The sequence below is a fragment of the Rhamphochromis longiceps genome, linkage group LG6 (genome assembly GCF_057381845.1).
Source record: "Rhamphochromis longiceps isolate RC_006_pf linkage group LG6, R_longiceps_female_GT1.1, whole genome shotgun sequence".
NCBI lineage: Eukaryota > Metazoa > Chordata > Actinopteri > Cichliformes > Cichlidae > Rhamphochromis > Rhamphochromis longiceps.
In genome coordinates this window covers 34,746,750-34,770,541 of record NC_140562.1, presented here as the reverse complement: position 1 = coordinate 34,770,541, position 23,792 = coordinate 34,746,750, and the positions used below count along the sequence as shown (strand labels likewise).

Genomic DNA, 23,792 nt, shown 5'->3' with positions numbered 1-23,792 from the left:
CATCGAGTTCCACTAATGGAGGCTGTCCACAGAACCAATTCAAATACAAGGAAGTGGTCAGTTGAACTGCAGCGAAAAGTCACAAACATGTACGCATCCTTAATTGTCCTTTTTTCTCGTCTATCTCTTCTCTGCAGCAAATATTTTCATACTACACATAAATAAGATTTTACATTAGGATGTAACGAACTGTAAAGAGTTGCTTTGATGTATTTTGGCTGAATAAGATATTTCAAGTCATTCTTTTAGCACTTTAAGTTACTTTCTGTCATTTTATACATGAAATAACTTATTAAATACAGTTGTATTGTACAGTTGGTTTTTATGCCTGACCTCTTATTCTTACCTGATAGTTAAGGCCAAGCTCAATTTTAACTCGCTGCATTTGTTATCTAACTAACTAAAGTCACATTGAGCATTCTGTGGTTCGTAGCAGTGATTCGTGGCACTGTTTTATAAATGGAAACTTTTTCATGGACAGCTTACCCTCAGATGAAAACATGTTGTCTGTTGGTGCTTCTAAACGTGCAGATGGGAGGAAAAGGAGGAAAAAGAGGAAAGGTCACTAAAGGTCTTGAGGTTGTGCTGACCTCGGGTGCTGCAGTCACAGTCTAGTGCACATCAGTAAACACAGCCCACCTCATTTATCAGCCATAGAATTGTGAAGTTTACATCGACTGCAATAATAGCGTTATCACGCAATGCCACACTTTAATGGCCATTGCCTTTGTAAATTCCAGTCTTTCACTGAACAAAGCTCAGTATAAACTGGCATCTTCAGTGGGCTGCATTCAAAAAGTGTAAGCATCTGTCATCGAGCATGAAATTAAGATTATAAATGTTGCTGGTGTAATGTGAGGATCGGGTTTCATTCTTACTCGGATTAATTGTGCATTCTCTCAAATGCGCGCACACACACACACACACACACACACACACACACACACACACACACACACACACACACACACACACACAACCACCCCCACTGCTCCAAAAACGTCGATTCCTCTGGATCTGAACAGACTGAGATGATTCGAGATGAGGACAATGATCTATTGACAGAGACTGGGGGAGGTGGGGGTGGGGGTGGTGGAAGTTCATGCTGGGGACTGCTGAAGTTGTGACAGAGCAGGGATGGGGTGGTGTATTCAGGCATGTGAGTGTGAGTGGGGGGTTGGGGGAGTCGTTTTATTTTGGTGAAACTACAGCTGTTGCATTCAGCCATGCAGAGATTCCAGTCAGCAAACTTTATGCGTGAGCTTCTACTGTCAATCACACCGTCCTTAAATGCATTTCTTATTTACACATCTGTCAAGTTTCTCCCACGTGGTATTCCTCAGAATACCTGCAGTCGAAGATATAGGAAAAGCTGTGGATATAAAGCACGAAACAGGACAGCACAGCAAATGCATCTTTATACAAGTCTTTATATCAAAGTCCTGCTCTCAAAACCTTTTGTCTTGGGCTTTTGTTGATCAGGCCTGTGTAAAGTTGTTCAGCAAGCAAAACAGTGCGGGCAGGAGGATGAATTCAATATCATGTTACATAACTCTGTGCTGCCCAGCTGCCTTCAGTTAAAGAGGATTTTACTTTTTGGGAGGCTTTTATTTGTTTTTATAGTATAAATCAGAGCTATGGCAGGGAGATCAGGCAGACAAAGAGTGGTTTCCTGAGTCCTGGATTCTTAGAGGTAAAGACATATAGGAAATACTGATGTTTAATGGATATTTGAGTAAACACACAAATGGAGTGTTTTTTATTTCAGCCTCGGGGTTCAGGCTTCTTCCTGAAGAGAGAGAGAAAAACCATAAATCAGTCACACGCCAATGTGAGTGATGAGTAAGGAAAATATTGGTTAATTTGTCATCCATGTGTGAGGAGTTCGTTAAACTTTGTTTTGTGTGTGACTCTTGTCTAATCTCAACCACAGTTTTAATTGGCGTTTGACCTGAATGAGTGGCTTAGTGGCATGTGTCAATCTAAATCACCGCTCAAACCCTGCTGTTTCTTATAGTGTTAAGCTAAGATGACAACGCTGAATTGAAATACAGGAGGACTCTGTGCTGGCACAGGAACCTATACATTTTAATTCTGGTGCTGTCAGATGACTACTGCATTTTTAAAAAAAAAAGAAAAAAAAACTTCGGATCTATTTCCTTGAACTTTTTTTTTTGCTGTCATTCCTCTGTTGTCCAAGCCAAGACACCATCTGGTAGCCATCCCATAAGCTCCGCCTCTTCATGATACACCAGCATCTTACTATTTGGCACTGTAACTGCAGCTGCGTATGCTAACAAGGGCTCCTGGAAGATGCAGTGTTTATTTATGTTAAATCTCTGCTTGCATTTTGTTTTTTAATCTTTTGTATTAGTATTTTTGTTTTGACTTTATTGGCTTTGACTCTTGGCCTGAAAGCAAAGCGCTGAAGTCATTTTCTATTGTTGCATTTACCAATTCCTGCATCCTGCAAAATGCTTGTCATGCCAGTTGACCTGAGAATGAACAGTGGGAGTAAACCACCTCAGCAGTCAAGGTCTTGGATGTCAAAACAAAATTCCTCCCGCCCCCATTTGTATGCTTTGTTAGTTGATCTGTCAGTGTGACCTAACCAAGACCTACATGTAGTCGTGACTCAGCAAGCGAATGACATGAACTGCAGGATAGAACTTTTATTTCCATCAAACCGAAGAGTAGCACCTCTATGGTATAGAGATAACAGGGACTTCCTTTTCCTGTTTATGATACACCTCCGTGTGTTTTCATCTGATAAAAGAGAGGTGGTAGGCATGCCATTTTCTTACTCATCATTGGTCTCGTTTATGCTACGTGCCTTTAGCTAATTTTAAACATGACTGTTTGTTGGCATTCAACTAACTTTCATTGAAAAATATTCATGTTTAAGAGCGACAAAAGTATAAATCCTGTGATCGATACATGGCACATTTCAGCTTTTGCATTTTTCCTTACAGGCTAATCTGACTTAGATCTTGATGCCCTTTTTATTTGCATGCTACACCTTTTCCTGGTATATTACCACCCTTCATTTTACGTGCATAAAAACCACAAACACCCTGAACAAATATTCTTTTAATTTAAATGTTAAACTCTCCTTGCTTGCCTTTTTTTTTTTTTTAAATTGCTTCATATGTGTCATGTAACATGTCAACCTTTCTGCTTTTCAGGTGACAGTCAGAGTGGCAGCTGTAGAGCAAGCAAGTGAGGTGAAACAGGCATGAGTGCGGACAGCCATCAGGGGGTGGTGACCACCCCTCCTCCGCCTGGTGGAGGTACTAAGGAGCGCTACTTCGACCGTGTCGACGTGAATGATCCGGAGTACATCAGGGCCAGGAACATGTCTCCCGACCTCCGACAGGACTTCAACGTTTTGGAGCAGAAGAAACGTGTCACACAGATACTACAGAGCCCCGTAAGTTAAGAGAAAAACACATCATTTTGTTTCTTTTTAAACACGTAAATGTCAATGTTAGTGACCCCTTGGTGCAAATTTAGAGACTGAGCAAACAATTTTTAACACGTTGAGGTTTTAAAGACATCACTAGTGTACATTTGCCTACTGGGGGATACTGCCTAAAGGGGAGCAACCTCTAGATGGATAGACAGAGCTTATTAATCCCACTCCGAGGAAGTGTATATGTTAAAACACAAAAGATATGTCACAGAGTTTTTTTTGTATGTACAAAAAGTGCAGTGTGACTAATAATAGATACACTGAATATTTTCTTTTATTAGGTATTTATCTTATATAGGGTATTGTAGTGTGCAGCCTCCACTGTCTCATACAGGTGATAGGTGGTGTTGTCCGTGAAGGTTATTAGCTCGGGTAACATCCTTGTCTCACAAATAACCTCTGTGGAGTCGAGGAAACAGAGCCGGCCTTATTCACCAGTTTATTGAGTCGTTTCTGGTCCTGCTTCATGTTGCCACCTACTTGGCAGACAACTAGATAAAAGACTGCAGAAGCCATAGCTGTGTCGTAAAGGACCTGCACACCCCAGAAGACCTCAGCCTGCACAGAAGATGGAGCCAACATTGGCCCTTCTTGTACAGAGCTTGAGTGTTTTCCAAGCAGTTCAACTGTATCAACCAACACCTTAAGTGGCTGAATCCTCCTTTTGCACAGTGCAGGGCAAATGTGGTAAGCAGCCCATTGACGGATATTTTTGAAACGGATAATACATTTCGGGTTGCTAACTTGCTGATGGGCCTGATTATGGAGCATCATGGTTACAAACAATGTTTGTAGTCGAGGAAGCTTTAAGCTGCAGGATTGGAGAATCTACCGACTGGCAAAAAAGCCTATCTTTGTGGGATTTATATGCCCTGCTCATATCTGCATTGTTCTTTATATTCCACGTTTTCAGATTTCTTGAATGCATTGGCTATTAGTCTCCAACTATAAACATGAAAGTAGATGTCAGCCTATTCATATTTCTGTGCCCCCTGATAAATGAGCTGTCTGTTTTACCTGTTTGGTGCTTGCTGGAACTTCCTCTTGCCTCCCACAACTGTGAACAAGATAAACAGATGTATTAAATGTCTAATACTTTGCCAAAAAAGAGTAATGTTTTTTTTCCTCCAATTTAATGGAGAACTTGTTTAAGCAAAGCAAAGGTTTCACCTCACTGACTAAATGTTTGTGTAATCGGTTCCCTTTTTTCTCCTTTGTGTCAGTTATTATTCCCTAATCAAGGGGTTTCAAAATAAGTTACAGCAGTGAATGCATCACATGTGCTTGTGCGTTCATGCTTCCCTTGGTATTATGACACCGACTAAAGAATCACAGCAGTCAGCAGCTGGCTTTGCTCAAGCTTTAATATAACCACAAGCTGCCACACCCTCTTTCAAACTTACCGTTGAATCTCTTCAAGTGCCCTCCCACTAAGAGCACTCATGTTAGGTCAGGTTTTTTAAAGTAAACAACTCCTTGACAAAAATCTTAGCAAAGACAACTAATGTTATCCGATTTCCTTTCCTTGGAGGTCTGAATTCTTAAGAGTTACTGTTTTATGGTGCAGTTAGATGTTTGAGCCTCCTGGCAATCGCACACTCGATTTTTATTTTTATTTTATTATTTAAAATAATCGTTCATTGTTCTGGAAAGGTAAAGCACCGTGATATCTTATCTGTGCTGCATTTTATTGTTGGCGCCAACTTCAAAATGTAGGGTGAAGATTGTGCAACACAAGGAAACATTCAAAAAGTTCAGAATCACAGAAAGAAGTCGTCTTTTTTTAGCTCTATTTTGCACGCATATATTATTTTGTGGATTTTTGAGCATAAAATTTGTTTGCAAAAATATCCCAACCGTCCTTATTGAGAAAACGCAAGTTCTTGTAAGGACAACAGTGTGTTGTCTTTACATCTTGCTATTTGTATTGTGCCCTTTGAACAGCTGCATCACTCTGTGTGGAGATTTTACAACAGGGCCTTTCAGCCTGCACACTGGCGTTATTTACTTTGCGATATTGACTCAAGGCTGGTCTTTAGCTGAAATGTTTCACACTGTTTACGAGGGGACGCAGGTGCAAGGTGTGTACATGTGTCAGTATGCATTTGTACTTGGGATTACTTTAAAGTAACAAATACACTTATTAAAGAGTATGCACAGCAGCAGGCTGTGACAAATCAGCAGGCACAGACAAATGATAAGGCTGGGGACAGGATAAAGTTAGACGTTACACATGCAATGAATGATGCAGATGCAAAACAACCTTCTAGAGAAGGAGAGTGATTGTGTACAATCCAGGAAGTGTCTATGTGCGTGATCAACTCTGGGTAGTAACAGCTTGGTGGTTTGACCCGTACTTTTTTTTTTTTTTTAAACTTTAAATTTGATCTACATTCTGCACATGCTCAGAGTGGTTTTCTTGGCGTGCCGTATTTTGTGCCAGATGTCTGGAAGGGCAGTATCGCTGCTCCTGATCCAGGTTTCCACTTGATCCTCTGCTGGTATCATGTGTGTGTCAGAGAGAGAGCGGGAGTACCGCAAGTAAGCTGTAGGAGAGAAAATGACTGTCTACTTAAAACAGGGCCCTTAAATGCAGACAGTTTGCTGCAGGGCGTTCTTGATCCAGAGCCGAATGGCTCAGGCCTTTTTGTGCTATGTCTCTAACTTCACTGCTGATACAGACGCACTGATTTAGATTACTGAATTAATGGCAGAGGCGGTCGGTGAGAGAGCTGCCTGACATTATAACACCAGTGCAAGCAAAACTAAACTTTCCAAACTAAAGGAATCTACCACGTTGACATGTATTTTCAACATGTCTATAAATGCTTAATTATAATTTTCAGCTATTTTTCTCATGTGGACATTTTTACACCAAATACTTTTTAGTATCAATCTTGAAAAGACATATTTTTTCCACTTGTAATAATTTTTATTATTTAACATCTGAACATCGCAGGTTACCCTTCACTATTATTTGCAACTGCATCTAACTGTGTGTGTATGTACTTGTAGCTTTGCCTGTGTGCTACAGTGGTATGTCTGTATGGTATTCCTGCTTTATGCGGTTTTGAATTTGAGCCAAATAGCTTTCAGTCAGCAGTGACAGGTGGTTCCCTTTGGCTTATATAGTGTTTGCAGCCCGTACACGAAGACAGTTAGTCTCAGTGCTTCTTTATTCATATTCAGCCGTAACAACAATAAGAAGTGTGTGTGTGTGGCACCAGCTGGACACAGGCTTATCTCCATTTCTGTCTTCCTTCTTTCTCAGTTTGCACTTTTTCATTCAACTACAGCAACCAGCTGTATATACTTTTTTTTCTTTTTTTGCTTTCCTCATTTCTCTCTCCATTTTTCTTTCTCTATTTGTTTTCATTCCAGTGTTATGGGTCTAGTGGCGGCTCCAGATTACATGTTTGTATTGCTCCAATGGCAGGTTGTATTTAAAGCTGGACGAATATAGACTAGGCAGGTCTGAATCAACTCAGCTGACTTGATCCACTTGCCTCATTCATTCAGCTGTGTTTACATTTAAAGTCTAAAGTCAAACCTTGAGCTGTTCAACATATCCAGCTATCTACTGTAGAGCTACAACTGTGATTTTTGCTTGTGTGCAACAATGACGGGCATACCAGCAGTGTGACAAAACGGAGATGGCTGAAAAATAATGACTCGTCCTGTTGATGTGATGACGTTATATTTAAAGCACTTAAAGAGAGACACGGCCAGGTTTCGCCAGTAGCCTTAAGATAAACAGTAGAACATGTTTTTCCGCTATAGAACTTCTTGTTATTGTGTGTGTCAATCGTCTGAAGAGGGAATTGAAAAGGAAGATCTTTCTACTTTCTACTGTTTTTTGATGATTTTTGATGAGTGTTTTCTGTGACATGCAATGATTAGAATTTTGTCGAGGTGGCCTTTGAGCCTTGGGGTGGTTTTTCTGTTATGTATGTTTGCAAGGAGGATTTTGGCTGCAAATCCACGCTTCATTTTGTCATGGCAGTAAAGCCTCTGTGTTTCCCTCTAACTGCTGAGAACTAGGTTGACGTGACTTGATTTGCCACTGTTGGTCCAAAAGGTTAAAATGCCATCAGAATGAGATTAAATCAGACCAAATTGAATTGGAGTTGTGCCTTCACACGCTGCTTCCGTTTTCATCGTCATTGCCCGTCTTGTTTTCTCTTGTGTTAATACCCCCCCCCCCCCCCTTCATCTTCCCCCCACTTCTCCACTTCTCTCCATCTTGTGGCACAGACTGTTCATCACCTGCAGAAATGATTTACTGATGCCAAGCGGTAAATTTACTCAGCCGTATTTGCACTTGTCCTGTGGTTTGCAGAGGAAGTGCAATCCCCCTGCATGCACTTTCCAGAAAACACAAGTGGATAATTTATGGTGCTTTAGGTTCTGCTGAGAACCCCCTCGTGTGAAGCAAATGTCATGCCTGCTCTCATTTACGTTTTTTTTCCCCTTTTCTTGTTGTAGTCCTGAAGGTCTCATTTGATAGAACATTAGTGGCTGAACTCACTCCAGAGACTCTTTTAAAAACCACCGCCTTTCCTCTCAGAGCCAGATCTTGGCGGCTGTGTTTCAGTTTGGCATTTCACAGGATCTTTTAGGTCTTGAACTTCCAGCCGTGAAGCAGCGCCCTCAGGATAACAGAGCAACACGCTGAAGTGTTACATCCACTTTGTGTAACCTCAAAAAGAGAGAAAAAAATCCACTGGGTATAATCAAGTTTCTCCATATGGCAGCTTAAATCAATATATATATTTTTTCATTTAGAATCAGAGATAGAAGTGCTCTAGTCAACATCCAAATTACCATGAAATAGCTGCATGATACTATTTAAAACTAGAGATGCACCACTAATAGTGACCTTATGACGCTAAATAAAAGTCGACATATATTAAAAGATTCCACTTCTATAGTTATATTCTTCAGCTAGAGTAGCTTTGCATGATTCAACTCTTAGTCCATCCCCTGTCTAAAACGAACTGTTTTGGCTCCATTCTCTTTAAGGGCACCTTCTTTTTAACCCAGCTGGCTTCTGATTGGCTGCCCCTTGTAAACATAGGATTGGACTGCTGTGTTCAGAGCCAGAGACTATGCAAAACCTGTTTGCTCTAAATGCTCGGTTCCAAACTGAAGACCGAGCTTTGGTTTTCAAATAAATTTGTGAAAATATGGTTGTATGGCCCTTTAAATAAAGTTTCTTGGAATAAAGTTGGTCTAGAACACAGGTGTCGAACTCCAGGCCTCGAGGGCCGGTGTCCTGCAGGTTTTAGATGTGTCCTTGATCCAACACAGCTGATTAAAATGGCTAAATGACCTCCCCAACATGTCTTGAAGTTCTCCAGAGGCCTGGTAATGAACTAATCATTTAATTCAGGTGTGTTGACCCAGGGTAATATCTAAAACCTGCAGGATACGGCCCTCGAGGCCTGGAGTTCGACACCCCTGGTCTAGAACGTCTTTATGTGAACATTACTGCAAGGGGTTCGATATTGTGTGGCGTTGTACTTTCAGGTGAGTGATGATGTGCTCCAGGATATGTTCTGAGATGGCAGTTTATGTATTATGAAAGAAGCTGGATTGGGTGCAAAAATTGTTATCAGCAGATCTTTTTAATGCACAAAAAGACACTCAAACACTATTGATGGTTGTTTTCATACATCGATAAACCACCTTGTTAGATTGCAGTCACTAGAATGCATTTCCTCTTCCCAATGTTTATTTCGCTGTCTGTAAAGTGTATCATCCTAGAAGACAGTAAGGGGTTTATGTCGAGTACGTGAGAGAGATGTTGCTGCCGTTGCTGTTGGGGACAAATTCTACTGGTGCAGGCTCAGAGGTTAGATGAGGAGGAATCAATAGCATTGGTGAGCTTGCAGGCAGGCAGCTGTATGCTTTGTAACACTGTCACGTTGGTGGCTTGAAGGAAAAGCATTGTGCTGACATAACTGTAGAGGCTATGTCTGAAATTACAGGCCTCACCTGGCCTGTGCTTTTCTTTTCTTTTTCTTTTTTTTTTAGATAGATGCAGTTTATTACCAGCAACCCTGAAATTGCAGGTCATTGTGTTCCTTCAGTTTGGCTGTAATGCAAGGCTTTTTATTTTTTCAAGGTGAACGTAAACCTAACCTGTGACGGTAAATGATCCCAAGATAGTTTGTAGAAGACACTACATTACTTGAAACTTAATGTTCATCTTTTAAAGTTTAAAGCAGTAACCTGTTTCGTATTGCACTCAGTTAAACTGTGTTGCAATGACTCATAGAAAACTGTAATTTTACATGAAGACATGAGCTCTGTGTGTGTGTGTGTGTGTGTGTGTGTGTGTGTGTGTGTGTGTGTGTGCGCGCGGTAATGGTGAAACTATCGGGAGCAACACAGATTTCTTTGATGAGCACAAGCACAGACGTGCAAGGTCGACTTTGCTCCAACACTCTCATTAAAAAGTCCCGTCTGTCTTTTCCACAGGATGACATCAACGGTTTAAACGTCACCTGCATCTGCAACACCAGTTTTAACAGAAACGGTGGAATAGCACCAAAAATATCTTTCTCTACTGGTCTAATCACACAAGACCACACAAGAACATGGTTCAGTCAATCAGCTCAAATATGTGCATGAAAAAGCTCGATATCAGCCAACTGTAATATAAAATAAATGCTAAATTAACATAACATAGACTGGATTCTAAAGATCTGAAACTCCATTTGTGTTTTCCTACAGATACTCAGTTTGATTTTTCGTTTTTTTTTTTTTTTTTTTTTAATATTCACCACCCTCAGGCTTTTACCCTTCCACTGAGAAACTGGCCGAGCTCCAGCCCTCATGTCGACTTAACATTCTCAGCAGCGCTGCAGTTCAATTTTGAAAGATTGGCTGTTGGCATTTTGGAGCAGCCATGAAAACACCTCCTCATTTCTCTGATTGGATCGTTTTGTTTTGTTTTTCCTCCAGTAAGTGGAGAGACTTGATTAGCCTGGTTGTCTGTTGGTGACAACCAAACTCACCTGACACCCATCCCCCACATGTCAAGGTTGTCAAGGTGGAAACTGTATTTAAACGATGAGCAGGTAGAGCACTGTGGCTAAAAGGGAAACTTGACATGTGACGGTCATTTAGTTGTTGTGGAGATGTGGAGGTTTTGCTGAATATTAATGATACGATCCACTTTTTGGTCCCTGGATTATTCTGTGGGAACCTAATCCCTGCTGTCATAATCTTCTTGGGAATGGCGAAACATAAATTGTAGAGCAGATGCCTGTGTGTGTGCGCGCGCGTGTGTGTGTGTTGCTATGCCCATGTGTTTTCTGCCACTTGATTGGCACAAATGTTTGCCATTTGAATCCATGTACTGAACAGGTAATTGTGCTTGTGTTGTAAATCTAAAGCAACACAAGAACCATGACTGAACCATGTTCTTTTGGGATGACATTTTTCTTTTAACAATGAATAGCGTGTGGTTCTGTGGTTTCTTTGTGGTTCCAGTAAGCTCTATGAAGCTATTCAGCTTGTTATTTTGTTTTCTGGGTCTGCAACTCTCTCACATCTCTCTTGTTTCATCTTGCTCATTGCCTTGGTCTACATTGCTGAACATGGTGGCGCATTCAGCTACTGAAGAGTCACACGGAAACTGGTTGACAAATTAAAGGAAAAACCAAAGTCCTTAACTCCTACAGTGTGTTGATCTAGCAGCTCTGTCATGAGAGGCATTTTGCTGGAATGTTTTGTGTCTGCCAGTCCCTGTAGAGAAAAATCATGTTCCTGGAAATCATTGCAGTGTTGGAATGATCAACTTTACTCTTTGAAAGAACTGTATCCTGTTAGAAGTGGTCTCAAGGGACATGGATGGATTTGATGATCAAGAAATGATGCCAATCGTATTCTCTGCCTTTAAGCTGTGTTCGCAGTGAAATGTTGACCAGGGATCAGAGAACGTGAATTATATTCTGTAACTTTAAGTGACTACAGGAGAAATGACCCAAAGTGGGCTGGAGATGAGATAAACTTTACTCAACTTCCAGGCAAGCGATGGAAGCAACTATCAATGAGAGCGCAGGAAACAGCTGATTAATAAATGACCTGGTAATAAATATGTTAGTGTTACCTAGGCAACTGGAGACAAGTGACTGCAAAATGGAATGAGTGAATTCCAAGGTGGAAGAATATTTATAGTCAATAGAGTTAAACGCTGTAGCTTTTTTGATTGCACTTGATACTACTTTCCCTTTCATTTGTTATGCATCTTGTATCCCTCAGCACTTAATGAGAAAAGGTCAGAAATGCAGTATACTGGACTTATTATCAGCGTAGTGTCCAGGCCCACAACTCTGGTGGGTATGTGCTAAGTGTTTAAATAGCTAAATGTTAGCCACTTCTAAGGAACGGTAGAATGTCAATGTCAAAGGTTTAACTGTACCAAATGATGGGATTTCTGCTCATGTTATGTCATCAGTTTCACAAGAACAACTAGTGACAAGCTCGCAGTTTGAGATTAGAGAGAACTTTTAGGCACAGACTGAACTTTGTAGTTGAGTCGGGAACACGGATTCTGCCGCAGTGATACGTTTCTGAGTCACGGCTCTAATTTACTGTAGGTTTAGTACAGTGACTTTAATGTCAGTCTGATTGCACAACAGTCTCCGAAACACTGACACCCAGAACAACAGCAACTTAAAACAAAGAAGACCCACCACTGTCAGACATCCGCAGCAGACCAGTTGCTCCAGCAACCTCACCACCAGGGATGGAGGAATGTCTGGCTGTAGTTCAGAACCAGCAGTGTCCTGACGCAGGGGGTTGATCCACATTTAACGACAAAACATTCGCATAACACTAATGGACTCATCCCAGTGTGGTGACTGAAGGGCAAAAGAGGAAGTTAAGTGTCAGTGATGTTTTTGTGCACTAATGCAGCTCCACTGGGAGTGTGTGGACTGTTGCATAAGTACTGAAATAAAGGTATCAATATTGGATGTTTTCCTACTGGAGGCTTCATTGCTCGGAAAAAGGGTTTGTGGATTCATTCAGCTTTCTTGCGGTGCTCTTTTCTTTCCAGAGGTTTCCATCACTGGTGTTAAGTTTCAATCAGGACTTTAAAGAGGCTTCATAGTGTTTTTGTTATTGTCAGTGATGATGGCAAGTTCAATTGGAGACAAAACTAAAGATTTTAATGATTTACCTGATAGACGGAAATGTAAAGGTGTATGAGATGAATAGATGATGAAAACAACTAATTGATCTGGACAGATGTGTTTAGAAGAGACTCTGTGTTAAATGGCACATAAACACTAAGAAGGAATAGAAGTCAGTAAAGATGTGTCAAACACTTCTGATCTTTTGGTTTTAAAATAAGTTACACAAGTTATTTAAACCTTAAGTCATACATGCTAACAGTATCTGTGATTTGATAATCACTTAGCTTTAGCTTGATGGTATATCAGTAACAACTTACCTTTTATTTGCAATTACCTACCTACAACACCTCATTGATGAGGCTATTTGGATGACCAAGGTCTGCTAGGAAAAGGTAGAAACAAAAGTTGAAACCAAAACAAACGATAACACAAAATAAACTCTTGCTGATCAAATCAAATATCTCAAACTCAGACTGTCGGACTTTACCTGTCGTCGGCATGTGCTGTATAAGAACATCACATGTGTGATTAAATGCCGAAACCCGCACGTACTGGTTACAGCTTTAGTAAAGTCAGCTGGTAGAGAGGTGAGAAAGCCCCCGGGGGAGGTTAAAACCTTACAAAGGTTATCTGGAGATACAGATGGGTTTATTACTTCATTTGCTGTTATCTATACAGCCTAGCTGAATATTACCTGCAGTTTTAAACACCATCATATTTCAAACGCTAACATCTACAATAGGATTTATGACTCGACTTGATTTATGAGCACTGTGAGAAAGATGCTTTACCCAGTACTCTGTATTATGTCACTCAATCAGCTGTGCGTTTATGGGGTCTGCATAAGAGCTTGTTAGCATATACTGTATCGTGTCTGTGGACTCAGCAGATGACTGGACAAGAGGATTAGCTACAAACTAACTTTCTCCCAGTTACACCAAGCAGCCAATCAAAGCACAAGCAGCGAGCTAACCAGACGAGCAACCTTTCCGGAGCTTGTTGTGTATCTAGCCAATCTGGGCCCAGCTTCGTAGAGCGCTCTTAGGATGATTCAGATTGACACCCAAATAGGATGTCTAATCTGTGATTAGCACGTCTCCCACGATCTTCCTGTCTTTACTCGCATTCTTCCTGTCTCTTTGAATGTTCCCACATCTTTTTGCTCTTTTATCTCTCTGTCACTACTAATCTACTCCTTTCTCCTCCCTCCTATCTTCATCTGTCTCGCCATAGTCTTAGTTTCCTTTGTGATATTGCCTCACTTTGAGATTAATACACCTGGATGTCCAGTTTCAGTGAAATGTTTTCGTTTTGTGTGTGTGTGTGTGTGTGGGTGTGTGTGTCTCCCAGTTAAGCTGCATAACACCTGATTAAAGCCCCCTGTGTTGAACGTAAAGGCTCATTTTTATATATGGAATAAAAATGTTTGTTTTTGTTTTTTTTTTTAAACGAGGCTTGATAATGTGCTAAAAGTCACAATGTGAAGATTAACCGGTAAATCCTTTTTACTGTTGCTTTTCTTAATTTGAGGGTTAGATTTGTAGTTCTTGACACATTACGTTCTCAGTTGGCTCGTGTCCCCTCTCAACCTTTTGTCTTTCCCTATCTTTCTCAGGCTTTCAAGGAGGAATTGGAGAGCCTGATCCAAGAGCAGCAACGGAAGGGGAACAACCCCACTGGCCTGCTGGCCCTCAGGCAGATCGCAGACTTCTTTATGGCCAGCACAGTTGCCGGTTTCAACACTTCCCCCCTCAGTAAGTGGTCACTGTGCTCGTTACCCCAGACAACCAGACACTAACACATGCCATCCGCGCCCTGGGTGCAATAACTTTGAACTGCACTGAAAAACAAAAGCACAGCCTCAATATTGGAATATAGGAGATCTATACACAAACATGAGCTTTGTGTGCTTAAGGGCATAAATACTCTTAGACATCCCAGCCCCAGACTCCGGAAAAGCCGTGCATATTTCCATGGGTTTTGATCCTTTGCAATTTCTGTCCAAGAGTCCCATATGTGAAGTCAAAGCCTTGGAATGCACAACTAATGCTAAATTAGACGTCAGAAACTGTGTAGCCTTTTGGTTTAGCTAATTTTTTAAATATTGTAATTAAAGACAACAAAAGGCATTAAAGGACTGAGTGCTGCTCGCATCACCCCACTGTGTAAATTAGGATTCTCATGTAGAGTCAGATACACCATTAGATACAAATCCAGATGCTAGCTACAGATGTCTGGTCCTGAATGGTTGTCACTGATATTAATACCACCTGATCCGCAATCTGCATTTTTAACATTCCTGCTCCCCCTCCTCTCATCGTCCATGATCATTTAGGCCTGGGGATGGTCACTCCCATCAACGACTTGTACGGAGTGGAATCCACCACGATGGTGAAAGGCGAGAAGCTGACACGTTGTAAACTGGCCAGCCTCTACAGACTGGTGGACCTGTTCAGCTGGGCACACTTCGCCAACTCCTACATCACAGTAAGACACTACTCCAAAAGCACAGATGTACTGGAAATTCCCTATTATCTATCTAGTTCATAAATTTTACCGTCTCCTGTATTATTTCCGGGTACAAACATTGAGGGTCTGTTTGCAGAGAAAGCTTTTATTGTCATTTCAAGGGTGTTTCAGTCTAACAGTAATTGTCTCGAGGTTACAAAAACATCTTTAATATCACAACTTAAATACCTGGCTTGTCATTCACAACAAAGATTATTGTAACCTTTGACTTTCTACAGAAAACTGATACTACAGTTCAAAAACTGTCCACACAGACTTTCAGAATGTCCTCTACTATTCTATGCCTTTGTTTAAATGCTATATATTGCACTATTCTTTTTTTTTATTTAAGTGCCGTGCAAAATTCCCAAGAAAGTCTAGTAGTGATGACTTTACAATGCCTCAATGCATTTTGCAATAATTTCTTTGTGACCACATCAGCTGATGGCTCAGCTGATACACTTCTACACATACAAATGGCTGTCTCATATAAGGCACGCTATCTGAGCCACTTTAGACTCCCCATAGTGGTTGGACCACGGCAAACCACTCTGCAGTCCACTTCCACCCAAGTTCCTCCATTTCATGCTGTATCTGACTCCCTGTTGCCCACAGAAATGTACAGGGAGGTTGCTGGCAAGCATGTTTTAATTGCAGATCTGACTGTTTAGTCCATATTTCAACTCTTTCTTAATGCTTTGTTATTCTAATGCAGTCCCAACTTGGGTCTGGTTAATTTTTTTTCTAACTAAAAGTAACCTTTAGTCCTCAATCTGTGTTTTCTCCTAGGGCCGAGTCAGTAAAGAACAAGACCACATCCTGATCATCCCCAGAGGACTCTCATTTGCTGAGGCATCTGCTTCAAACCTGGTAAGAAACACGAGCCACTGTGGTCTCATCCAAAGACAGTTTTTTAACTACAAGCTCTGCCTGTTAATTTAATTTCTTGCTACAAATGAAATGCATCGTAAATGTCTGCGTCAGCATCCTTCTCTGTGTAACTGTGCCAGCATTACATTGGACTGTAATGGCTTTGCATTTGCTTTACTCAACTAGCGCTCTCCCATTACCAGATGAACTTTTTTCCAGTGCTTTTTGGTCTTCTCTGTGCACGAGATCCCACCGTCTCTCTCTGACTGTCCCTTTTGTGTACGTGTTTATCATGTTCTGTGTCACCGGCACCTCTCATGTTGACATTAGCCGCTCTGTTTCTCTGTCAGCAAACACTGTAGGTGGTTCAGTCTGTCGGTCTCCCCAGTTTCAGCTGTGCTCGACATACCACGGCGCTAAATGTGCAATAATGGGTTTAAGAGTTCGTTGGCAACCTCGTTACCTCCCTCTGTACGTTTCAGCTCCCTCTAATTCACTTTCTATTTCGGTTTGTCTCCGTTTTGTTTTTCTCTTTCTGTTGCTCTTGTCTCATCAACATGTCTCATCCCGATTGTCGGACTTCTGTTTATTTCTGCTTTTTCCATTTGACAATTTAAAAAACAGAACCAGGGTTCGCCTCTGTGTAGTAGCTTTGTTGTACTCTCCTACTTTGTCTTCGACACCTGCGCAAACAGATAAAATCCGGGATAATATGCTGCAGGTGTGCTTCTGCAGCCAGATTGTGAAATCTGTCAGCACCTCGCTGACAAGCTGATTTCACTTTTTGACCTGCGAGAGTGGTTAGAAGGTAGTGATATAAATCTCTGCGCCTAACTTGCTACTTCCTGATAGTAAAGCCTCGTGGGTGGCTGAGTGGTTTGAACATGTCCTTGTTGAACTCAGTCATTTTTGAGTCTGTTTTTAATTTAATAGGGGTTTGTTTGTCTTTTTTGCTTTAGTTCAGCACAGACACTGTAAACTTGCCCTGAAAATCTGCTTTATTTCCTTAAAAGGGAATAAAGTGCCAAATTGCTGATAATAATTTCAGACAATAAATTCTCTTTGCAGTGCAGACACAAAACAAGCGTACCTACCTGAAACCGCCAGAACAGACTCTCTTCACTAGGGTAACTTTGCTGCCTCAAAAACCTGTTGCTGCAATAGTTAACTAGTTAGACATGGACGTTGACATGTCTTTGATTAGCACACAGAAATAATAGTTCAGTACTGCAACAAAATAATCAGGATAAAACTTGATATTTATTTATTTACCAATAGCAGTAATGCCAGCAGTATTTGGTTCATATTTATTTTGGTTCATTGGTTCATGCCATATATTCATTGTCAAATGTCAGCTCAAGGCTGATAAGTCCATTCAGGCTTCTTGGTTGTTCATCCTCCCAAGTATACTTTTCTGTTATTCTATTAGCAAAAAGAAAACTTTTACCTTTGACGATGTTGTGTTAGTCTTAGTTTTAGCTCTGTTGCTGCACAAAGTAACAGATGATGCTCTTACCTTCTGTCTCTGGCTCAAATCATTGTAAAGTGTAATTAATCATGTCCATGATTGCAAACGCAATCAAACGTACTCGCTATAACTTTTACTAGAAGCCACAGAATCCTTAAAAGCAGTATATGGCAAACTTATTCAGCTGTGAGTATTTTTAGTTTGTTTGTCTGGACCACATCCATCTATCCTGTGGTCGGGCAGTAAAGTTGACCACAGCACTGCATACGCTGAAAGACAGAACAAATTCGTGTAACCTGGCACTTCCAGATTTTCCTTAGTGTTTGTGTTTTGATGCCAGTCCGGCACTGCTTTGTTTATATCCATCTGTTTAATCTCTCTCTCCACTTTCAGCCGGCTTTGTCTTAGTAAGCTCAATAGTTACATGATTAAGTTCAAGAGTTTAGGAAGGCAAAGAAATTGATTAGGAGGAAGTCATCCAGAATAAAGCGTGTCAAAGGTTGTGTTGGGGTCAGCTGTGGTGCAGTTGGCTTTGGTTAGTTTGCATCTGTCTCTCCCTGTCAGTATTACTCTTTGAGCTTTGAGGTGATTCTGAGGTCAGTTTGAGTTTGGAGTTGAAAAGAAAAAATGTTTGGTCCATCTGGTTGTTTTAGTTTAGTCTGAAGTCACAGCAAAGTTTCCCATTTCATGTCTCTAAACTTCTCATTGAAATTACTGTTGACTACACATCAGAGTCAAAAGGTGAGAGAATTACTCTCTTTACTCTTTGATTTGCTTGAATCAGGCAACCTTGAACCCTTGAAGGAATTCAGAGATTTCCTTTTCAGTTTCAACTGCCTGCTTCTGGCCCCACTCTCCTTATCAGCTTCTAATCCCCTCCCTACCATGCAGCTGCATCACATTTCAGATTCTTTGACACGTCCTTTGACTTATTTTTAAGATTAGAGGTGCTACACCGGCCATAAGGGCCTCTCAGTTTGAAGGGCTGAAGTTTGAAGGGCGTGACGGGGGTGATCCAATAATGGACCGGCCATGTGACATAACGGTGTTCGATCACACGGCAGCTGGCTATGGCTGTCAGGAGAGGGTGTGTGGAGACATAGATGGGGTTAGTTACTCACGCTTAGCTAGTGCCATTCACTTTCCTCTGCTGGAAAGATCAATAAATTCATCTGCCCAAACACCCATATGCCTTTTAAAAGTCTGAACACCACTCAGAATGCGTCTGAGGATTTTCAGCCTCATTTGACCCAAAGATTGGAAACAATCTGTGGACTCTCTTCAGGAAAGAGACGTATTAACCAGTCGAGCTGGTAATTGCTCAGGCGCTGTATTGGCCCCGTGCCAACACAATATGGTTAATTTTCAACAATATTTTTAGTCGTATGCAGTTTTCTGAGGTTAAATGTCTTACTGAATTTCCTTGTTTTACTAAAGAATGAATAAGTAGTGACCAGATCTAAAAAGGATGTAAAAGGAAATACACTCTAAACTATCCAAGTAGTTATAAACCTCAAACCAAGTAAAACAAGATTATTTATTCAGAAGTTTGAGTAGTGGCAAGTTTCCCATGGTAACACTTTGGTCTTACTTTTAAAAAATCTGTTATATTCTCAGTGATCAATACTCGAGTGTCAAGTTTTCTGCGAGGTGAAAACTTAAAGCCACACCTCCAGTAGGTTTGTGCAGTTTTTGTTATTGAATCGTTTTTTATTCCTAAAATAAAAATGATCTGTTGCTACCAAAGCTAATGAGTAGAGGCACAGCTCTGAAGAAGCCCTGGATGGGAAGGGTGGGTTTTTAGTTTGAGTAATATGATGATGAGAGATTAAAAACCGAGTTTGAAGGGGTTTAAAAAAAAAATGTAATTCCTTTAATTTTGGAAGGAAATAGTTTCCTGCTCCACGCACACTTTAAGTACCAAACCCCACACTTTTGAGCTGGCTCAGTTTGAACTGGGTTTGTTTCATGAGCCTCTGACTGGATGATGGATGCCGTGTTCCTGGTGTGATAACACACTCTTGGACCTTGTTGGGGGGGGGGTCAGAAATGTGAGCAGGCTGCTTCTGGCTTGTATCACAGAACAACATGTGCTTAGTGATGCCAATTGTGCACAAGGTCTGCAGGCAAAGTTGTGTTTTCGGTTTGTTATTAGGTTTTACTGTGAGGACTGACATCTGCACTTGCTCTTCCTCCAGGTTTTATATCACAGTCTCTGTGTCCAGTTATCAGTCTCTCTCCCCCCCCCGGTATTGTACTCTCTGTCCCTCCAGGTCCTCTATATATCTTTTGACTCGAATGCTTTTCTCTCCGGTCATGTAATCGAATAACTGTTAACTGCTTGGTAATGAAGTTGTCACAGTGAGTCCACTCCGTTCCACTATTATGTTTCCTGGTAAAGCGTAAATTCATTTCCCAGAGATGAGCATACAGAAAGGAGGAATTGTTGTAATTAGAGCTGGGCGATATGAGATTTTTTCATATCACGATATGTTTTTTTCATTTCAGTCGATAACGATATCTATCACGATATAAGCCAAATAACTATATTTGTAAGATTTAAATGTGCCGTTGCTCACAAGTAAAATGTGAAATAATCAGCAGCTTGTTTTTATTTAAATATTTATTTCCCATAATAAGTTCAACAGGGTAGATGTACTTAAGGAACATGAGACTTTTTCAGATAGATAAAGGCAAATATTGCAAACTACACAAAAGGCAGCCGCTAAAGCGTCTAAGTTTCAAAATAGAACAAACGAAACAGACTACTAAATTGTCAATTCCACTTAGAAACAAAATATTAATTCTAAAAATAAATCTTAGTTTGTTTTACAGAAGAACAGACAAAACTGACTAACTTTTGTCAATATCCAATAAACTGAGAACTAAAAGGAAATTCTCAATCTCTCCTTGTTGTATAGCTTAGCTTTTCAAACAGTTGTAACAGTTACTTTAGTCTGACAAAAGCCGAATGACGAATTAGCGCTTCCAGTCAGAGACTGAGGCTACGTACACGGGTATTTTTGAAAACGGAGATTTTCCGTTTTCGTTTTAAAAAATAATCCCGTCCACACATAAAGGGAGAAATGAAAGAAAACGCTGCTATGAACATGCCAAAGCAGCAGGTGGCGCTAGATTCCTAACCGTGCAGAAACGTTGGCCAATCAGAAGTCTAGAAGCCTCGGTCTGAAAACGTAAACAAAGCTGGGGCACAGAAGCAGAACAGAGTCGTGTGTGTGGACGGACAGTAACTGTGTGTATATGTAAGCATTTAAACACTGCAGAGAGTAGAATTAACAGTAACAGTATTGTAGAAGTTAATTTCACCGAAACAATAACGTGGCGCACAGTGTGACGCATGCACCAGTTTATTGTATTTCCAGACTTGCTTTCGGCACAATTTACAGTGCACGCTACTCTGTTTTTTGTCAGACTTGAAATAGCCGAAATACCTTCACACTACGGAACTTCTATGGCTCTTCCGTTTGACAATCTCTCCGGCGTTGGAACCATCATCTGTTTTCTCTTCGGTCACGCTCGGTTGATTTTTCTAGTCGGCACACTCATGTCCTCCATTATGCGCTGGCTCCATTACCCGCTGGCTGCTTCCCAAACAAACACACGTGCGGCTTGGCACTTGTGCTGTACTAACAAGTCACGCGACGTGACGCTGCGGCTGTGATTGGTTCGGCTCTGCGCTACTTAATTTGGATTGGCTGACTTTTTTTTTTTTTTTTAAGAGGACAAGAGCGGCGAGGTCTATCGCGATAGCTTAATTTCTCTATCGAGTAAAAGTTATATCGCGATACATATCGTTATCGTTCTATCGCCCAGCTCTAGTTGTAATGTGATTTCTGTGCCATCATACTCACAGATGTTGGCTTATCTTTAGGCCTGCTTGGTTAACACTGCAGGGTTATAACCTGCTTGTGAGCTAGTTTTGTATCGGCATATTTGATTTCACTGATGTTGTGATGGTTTACAGTACATCGTCTCTCTGTGGCCTCTAAAGCCCTGCCGTACTCTTGCCGCTTATTGCTTGGGTTAAAGTGTTTTTAACCACTCAAAGCAGATATCCTCAAAGCACCCTATCCTTGCCTCCCCAGGTGAAAGTCAACATCATCGGGGATGTGATCGACCAGGGCTCCACCAACCTGAGGATCGACCCCGCAGGTTTCAGCCCCCATGCTGCCATCTACTCCATGCGTCCAGACATCCGCTGCATCATACACGTGCACACTCCTGCCACAGCAGCTGTAAGTTCACATTACCACACGTTATATTATACCCAACCTTGCAAACCTCTCTGTGATGATTTTCCCTGCAGATTGGTGCTTGATGCTTTTTTTTTTTTAAGAGGGGTGCGATTTCAATTTGAGAAGAGGTATTTCAGGCTGGATGAATTTGAATAGTGAAGTGATATCCCGTAAAATTACCTTGACACCTCGACCAAAAGGGAATATCTTTAAACGACTCGACAGCGCAGAAATGAAAGTTTTGCAACAACAAAGAGGCTCATCACCGCAGTCATCAGAGAGCGCCAGAGTTTCCAAGCTTTCTTCCCACAGGAGCACCAACGAGAAACATCTGCTGCCGAACGTTAAAGAATAATGCAGCTATACAGCTGTAATCCACCGGTCAACGTTTCTCATTGCTGGCATGTCTCTGCTGTCTCCTTCTCACCTTTCTCCTGCTTCAGGTGTCATCTATGAAGTGTGGTATCCTGCCCATTTCCCAAGAGGCGCTGATCTTGGGTGATATTGCCTACTACAACTACCAGGGCAGTCTGGATGAGCAGGATGAGCGCATAGAGCTACAGAAGGCCCTGGGGCCAACAACAAAGGTAGGCGAAGCGAGGAGACTAAACATTGCGCAACATCTTCCATCACTTTTGCATAATTGGTTTGCGATTTGAAGAATCCACACGGTAAATAAAAAGTGCAAACAATAAACTTAGCTTTGTGCAGATGTATTAAAAAGCTTTCTACCAGTATCTCTAGCTTCAGACTGGAGTGTGTATGTCCCAGAGGTTTGCTGATAAAAAAGAGCCAAAATGTGTCTTTGAGTCGCGTTTCTGCAGTCTTTCAGACAACAGACCAAAACTTTTAGAGGCTTGGAGCAATTTAGGCCCATATGTTGGGGTAGTTCAAAATAATCAAGCCTGTTTTAGATCTCATCCCTTTAACCTAAGACAGGAAAACGATTGAAATATCAGGGTGTTTATTTCGAACAAGGAGCAATAGTAGGGCAGTCAGGCACCCTTATTTTGGGTTTTCTATTTGCCTTCCATGTGTATGTCTTGCTTTCTGGCGTCTTTAAAAAAAAAATAAAAAATCACCGGTTGATGGAATTTAAACTGGAAAACATTCTGGGAATTCAAGGGAGTTTCCGCTGCTTGTCTGTTGCCAGGTTCTGATGTCATCACCCAGTGGCCAAGCCCTTGTTGATACATAAAATCATAATGATTTCAACCTTCAAACTCTTGAAGCTCTTCTGTCCCCTGGGCCAACATTTTTTAAGAACTAGAGAAAACAGAGCTTCTGGATACAAATCAGCATGAGCACGCACATTCTCCATCAGTACTTCCATTGACTTGGTTACTTGCTGAATAAATAAAATAAACACCATCTAACGGTCTCATTTAATACAAGTTAGAGAAATGGACCTGTAGTGCCTCTCTGTGATCGGACTCTTCTGATGCTTACAATGACTTTTTCTGTGTGCGCGTTCCAGGTTTTGGTGCTGAGGAATCACGGCGTGGTTGCTCTCGGGGAGACCATCGAAGAGGCCTTTCACTACATCTACAGCGCTCAGTATGCCTGTGAAATCCAGGTACACATTGCAGAGCCAAGTGCTGCTGGTACCCAGTACATTCCTGCCCGACACACACACACGCTCACACTCACACTCTCTCTCTTCGGCTTCCAAACACACGCATTAGTCCAGGAGGGCGGTAGCTTTCCTGCTAAATCTAATCTCCACAGCTGCTTTCACATTTCTCCCTCTCTATTTTAAGAACACTCTAACTCATAATCTCTCCCCATGTGGAAAATGTTGGCCAAACACAGCTTTATAATAAGGCTATTAGGAGTCTGATGAAGGGAGTAACAATCTGATGTGTTATTGTTGACGCTGGTCCAAAGCAGCATTAAGAGAAGGATGGTGTTCTCCGTGTTTTGTTTTTAATTAGTAAAGCTGAACAGAAGGTGATACATAAGATTTCAAGGGGTGAGAATTGGGCAGCATGAATGAATGTTTATTGACTGCATGTTCATTTTGAGGTTATCTTAAGTGTATATTCATATTTCATGTAATGTGTCGGTCT

The 23,792-nt window shown here is 41.2% G+C and overlaps 1 protein-coding gene across 9 annotated transcripts in view; it reads left to right on the top strand.

Moving 5' to 3' along the window:
• add3a (adducin 3 (gamma) a) overlaps nt 1–23,792 on the top strand; it is a 105,332-nt gene that overhangs the window by 69,266 nt on the left and 12,274 nt on the right. For 8 of the 9 annotated variants that reach the window (XM_085410373.1, XM_085410371.1, XM_085410370.1 and 5 more), the window contains 7 exons: nt 3,186–3,430; nt 14,237–14,375; nt 14,957–15,108; nt 15,919–15,999; nt 21,574–21,723; nt 22,167–22,310; nt 23,201–23,299. In XM_085410373.1, the coding sequence (XP_085266499.1) occupies nt 3,236–3,430; nt 14,237–14,375; nt 14,957–15,108; nt 15,919–15,999; nt 21,574–21,723; nt 22,167–22,310; nt 23,201–23,299 (960 nt within the window). In that variant the 5' untranslated portion in view covers nt 3,186–3,235. Of the gene's footprint in view, nt 1–1,807; nt 1,832–3,185; nt 3,431–14,236; nt 14,376–14,956; nt 15,109–15,918; nt 16,000–21,573; nt 21,724–22,166; nt 22,311–23,200; nt 23,300–23,792 lie in introns of those variants that run through there. The other variant, XM_085410374.1, reaches the window with a different exon arrangement.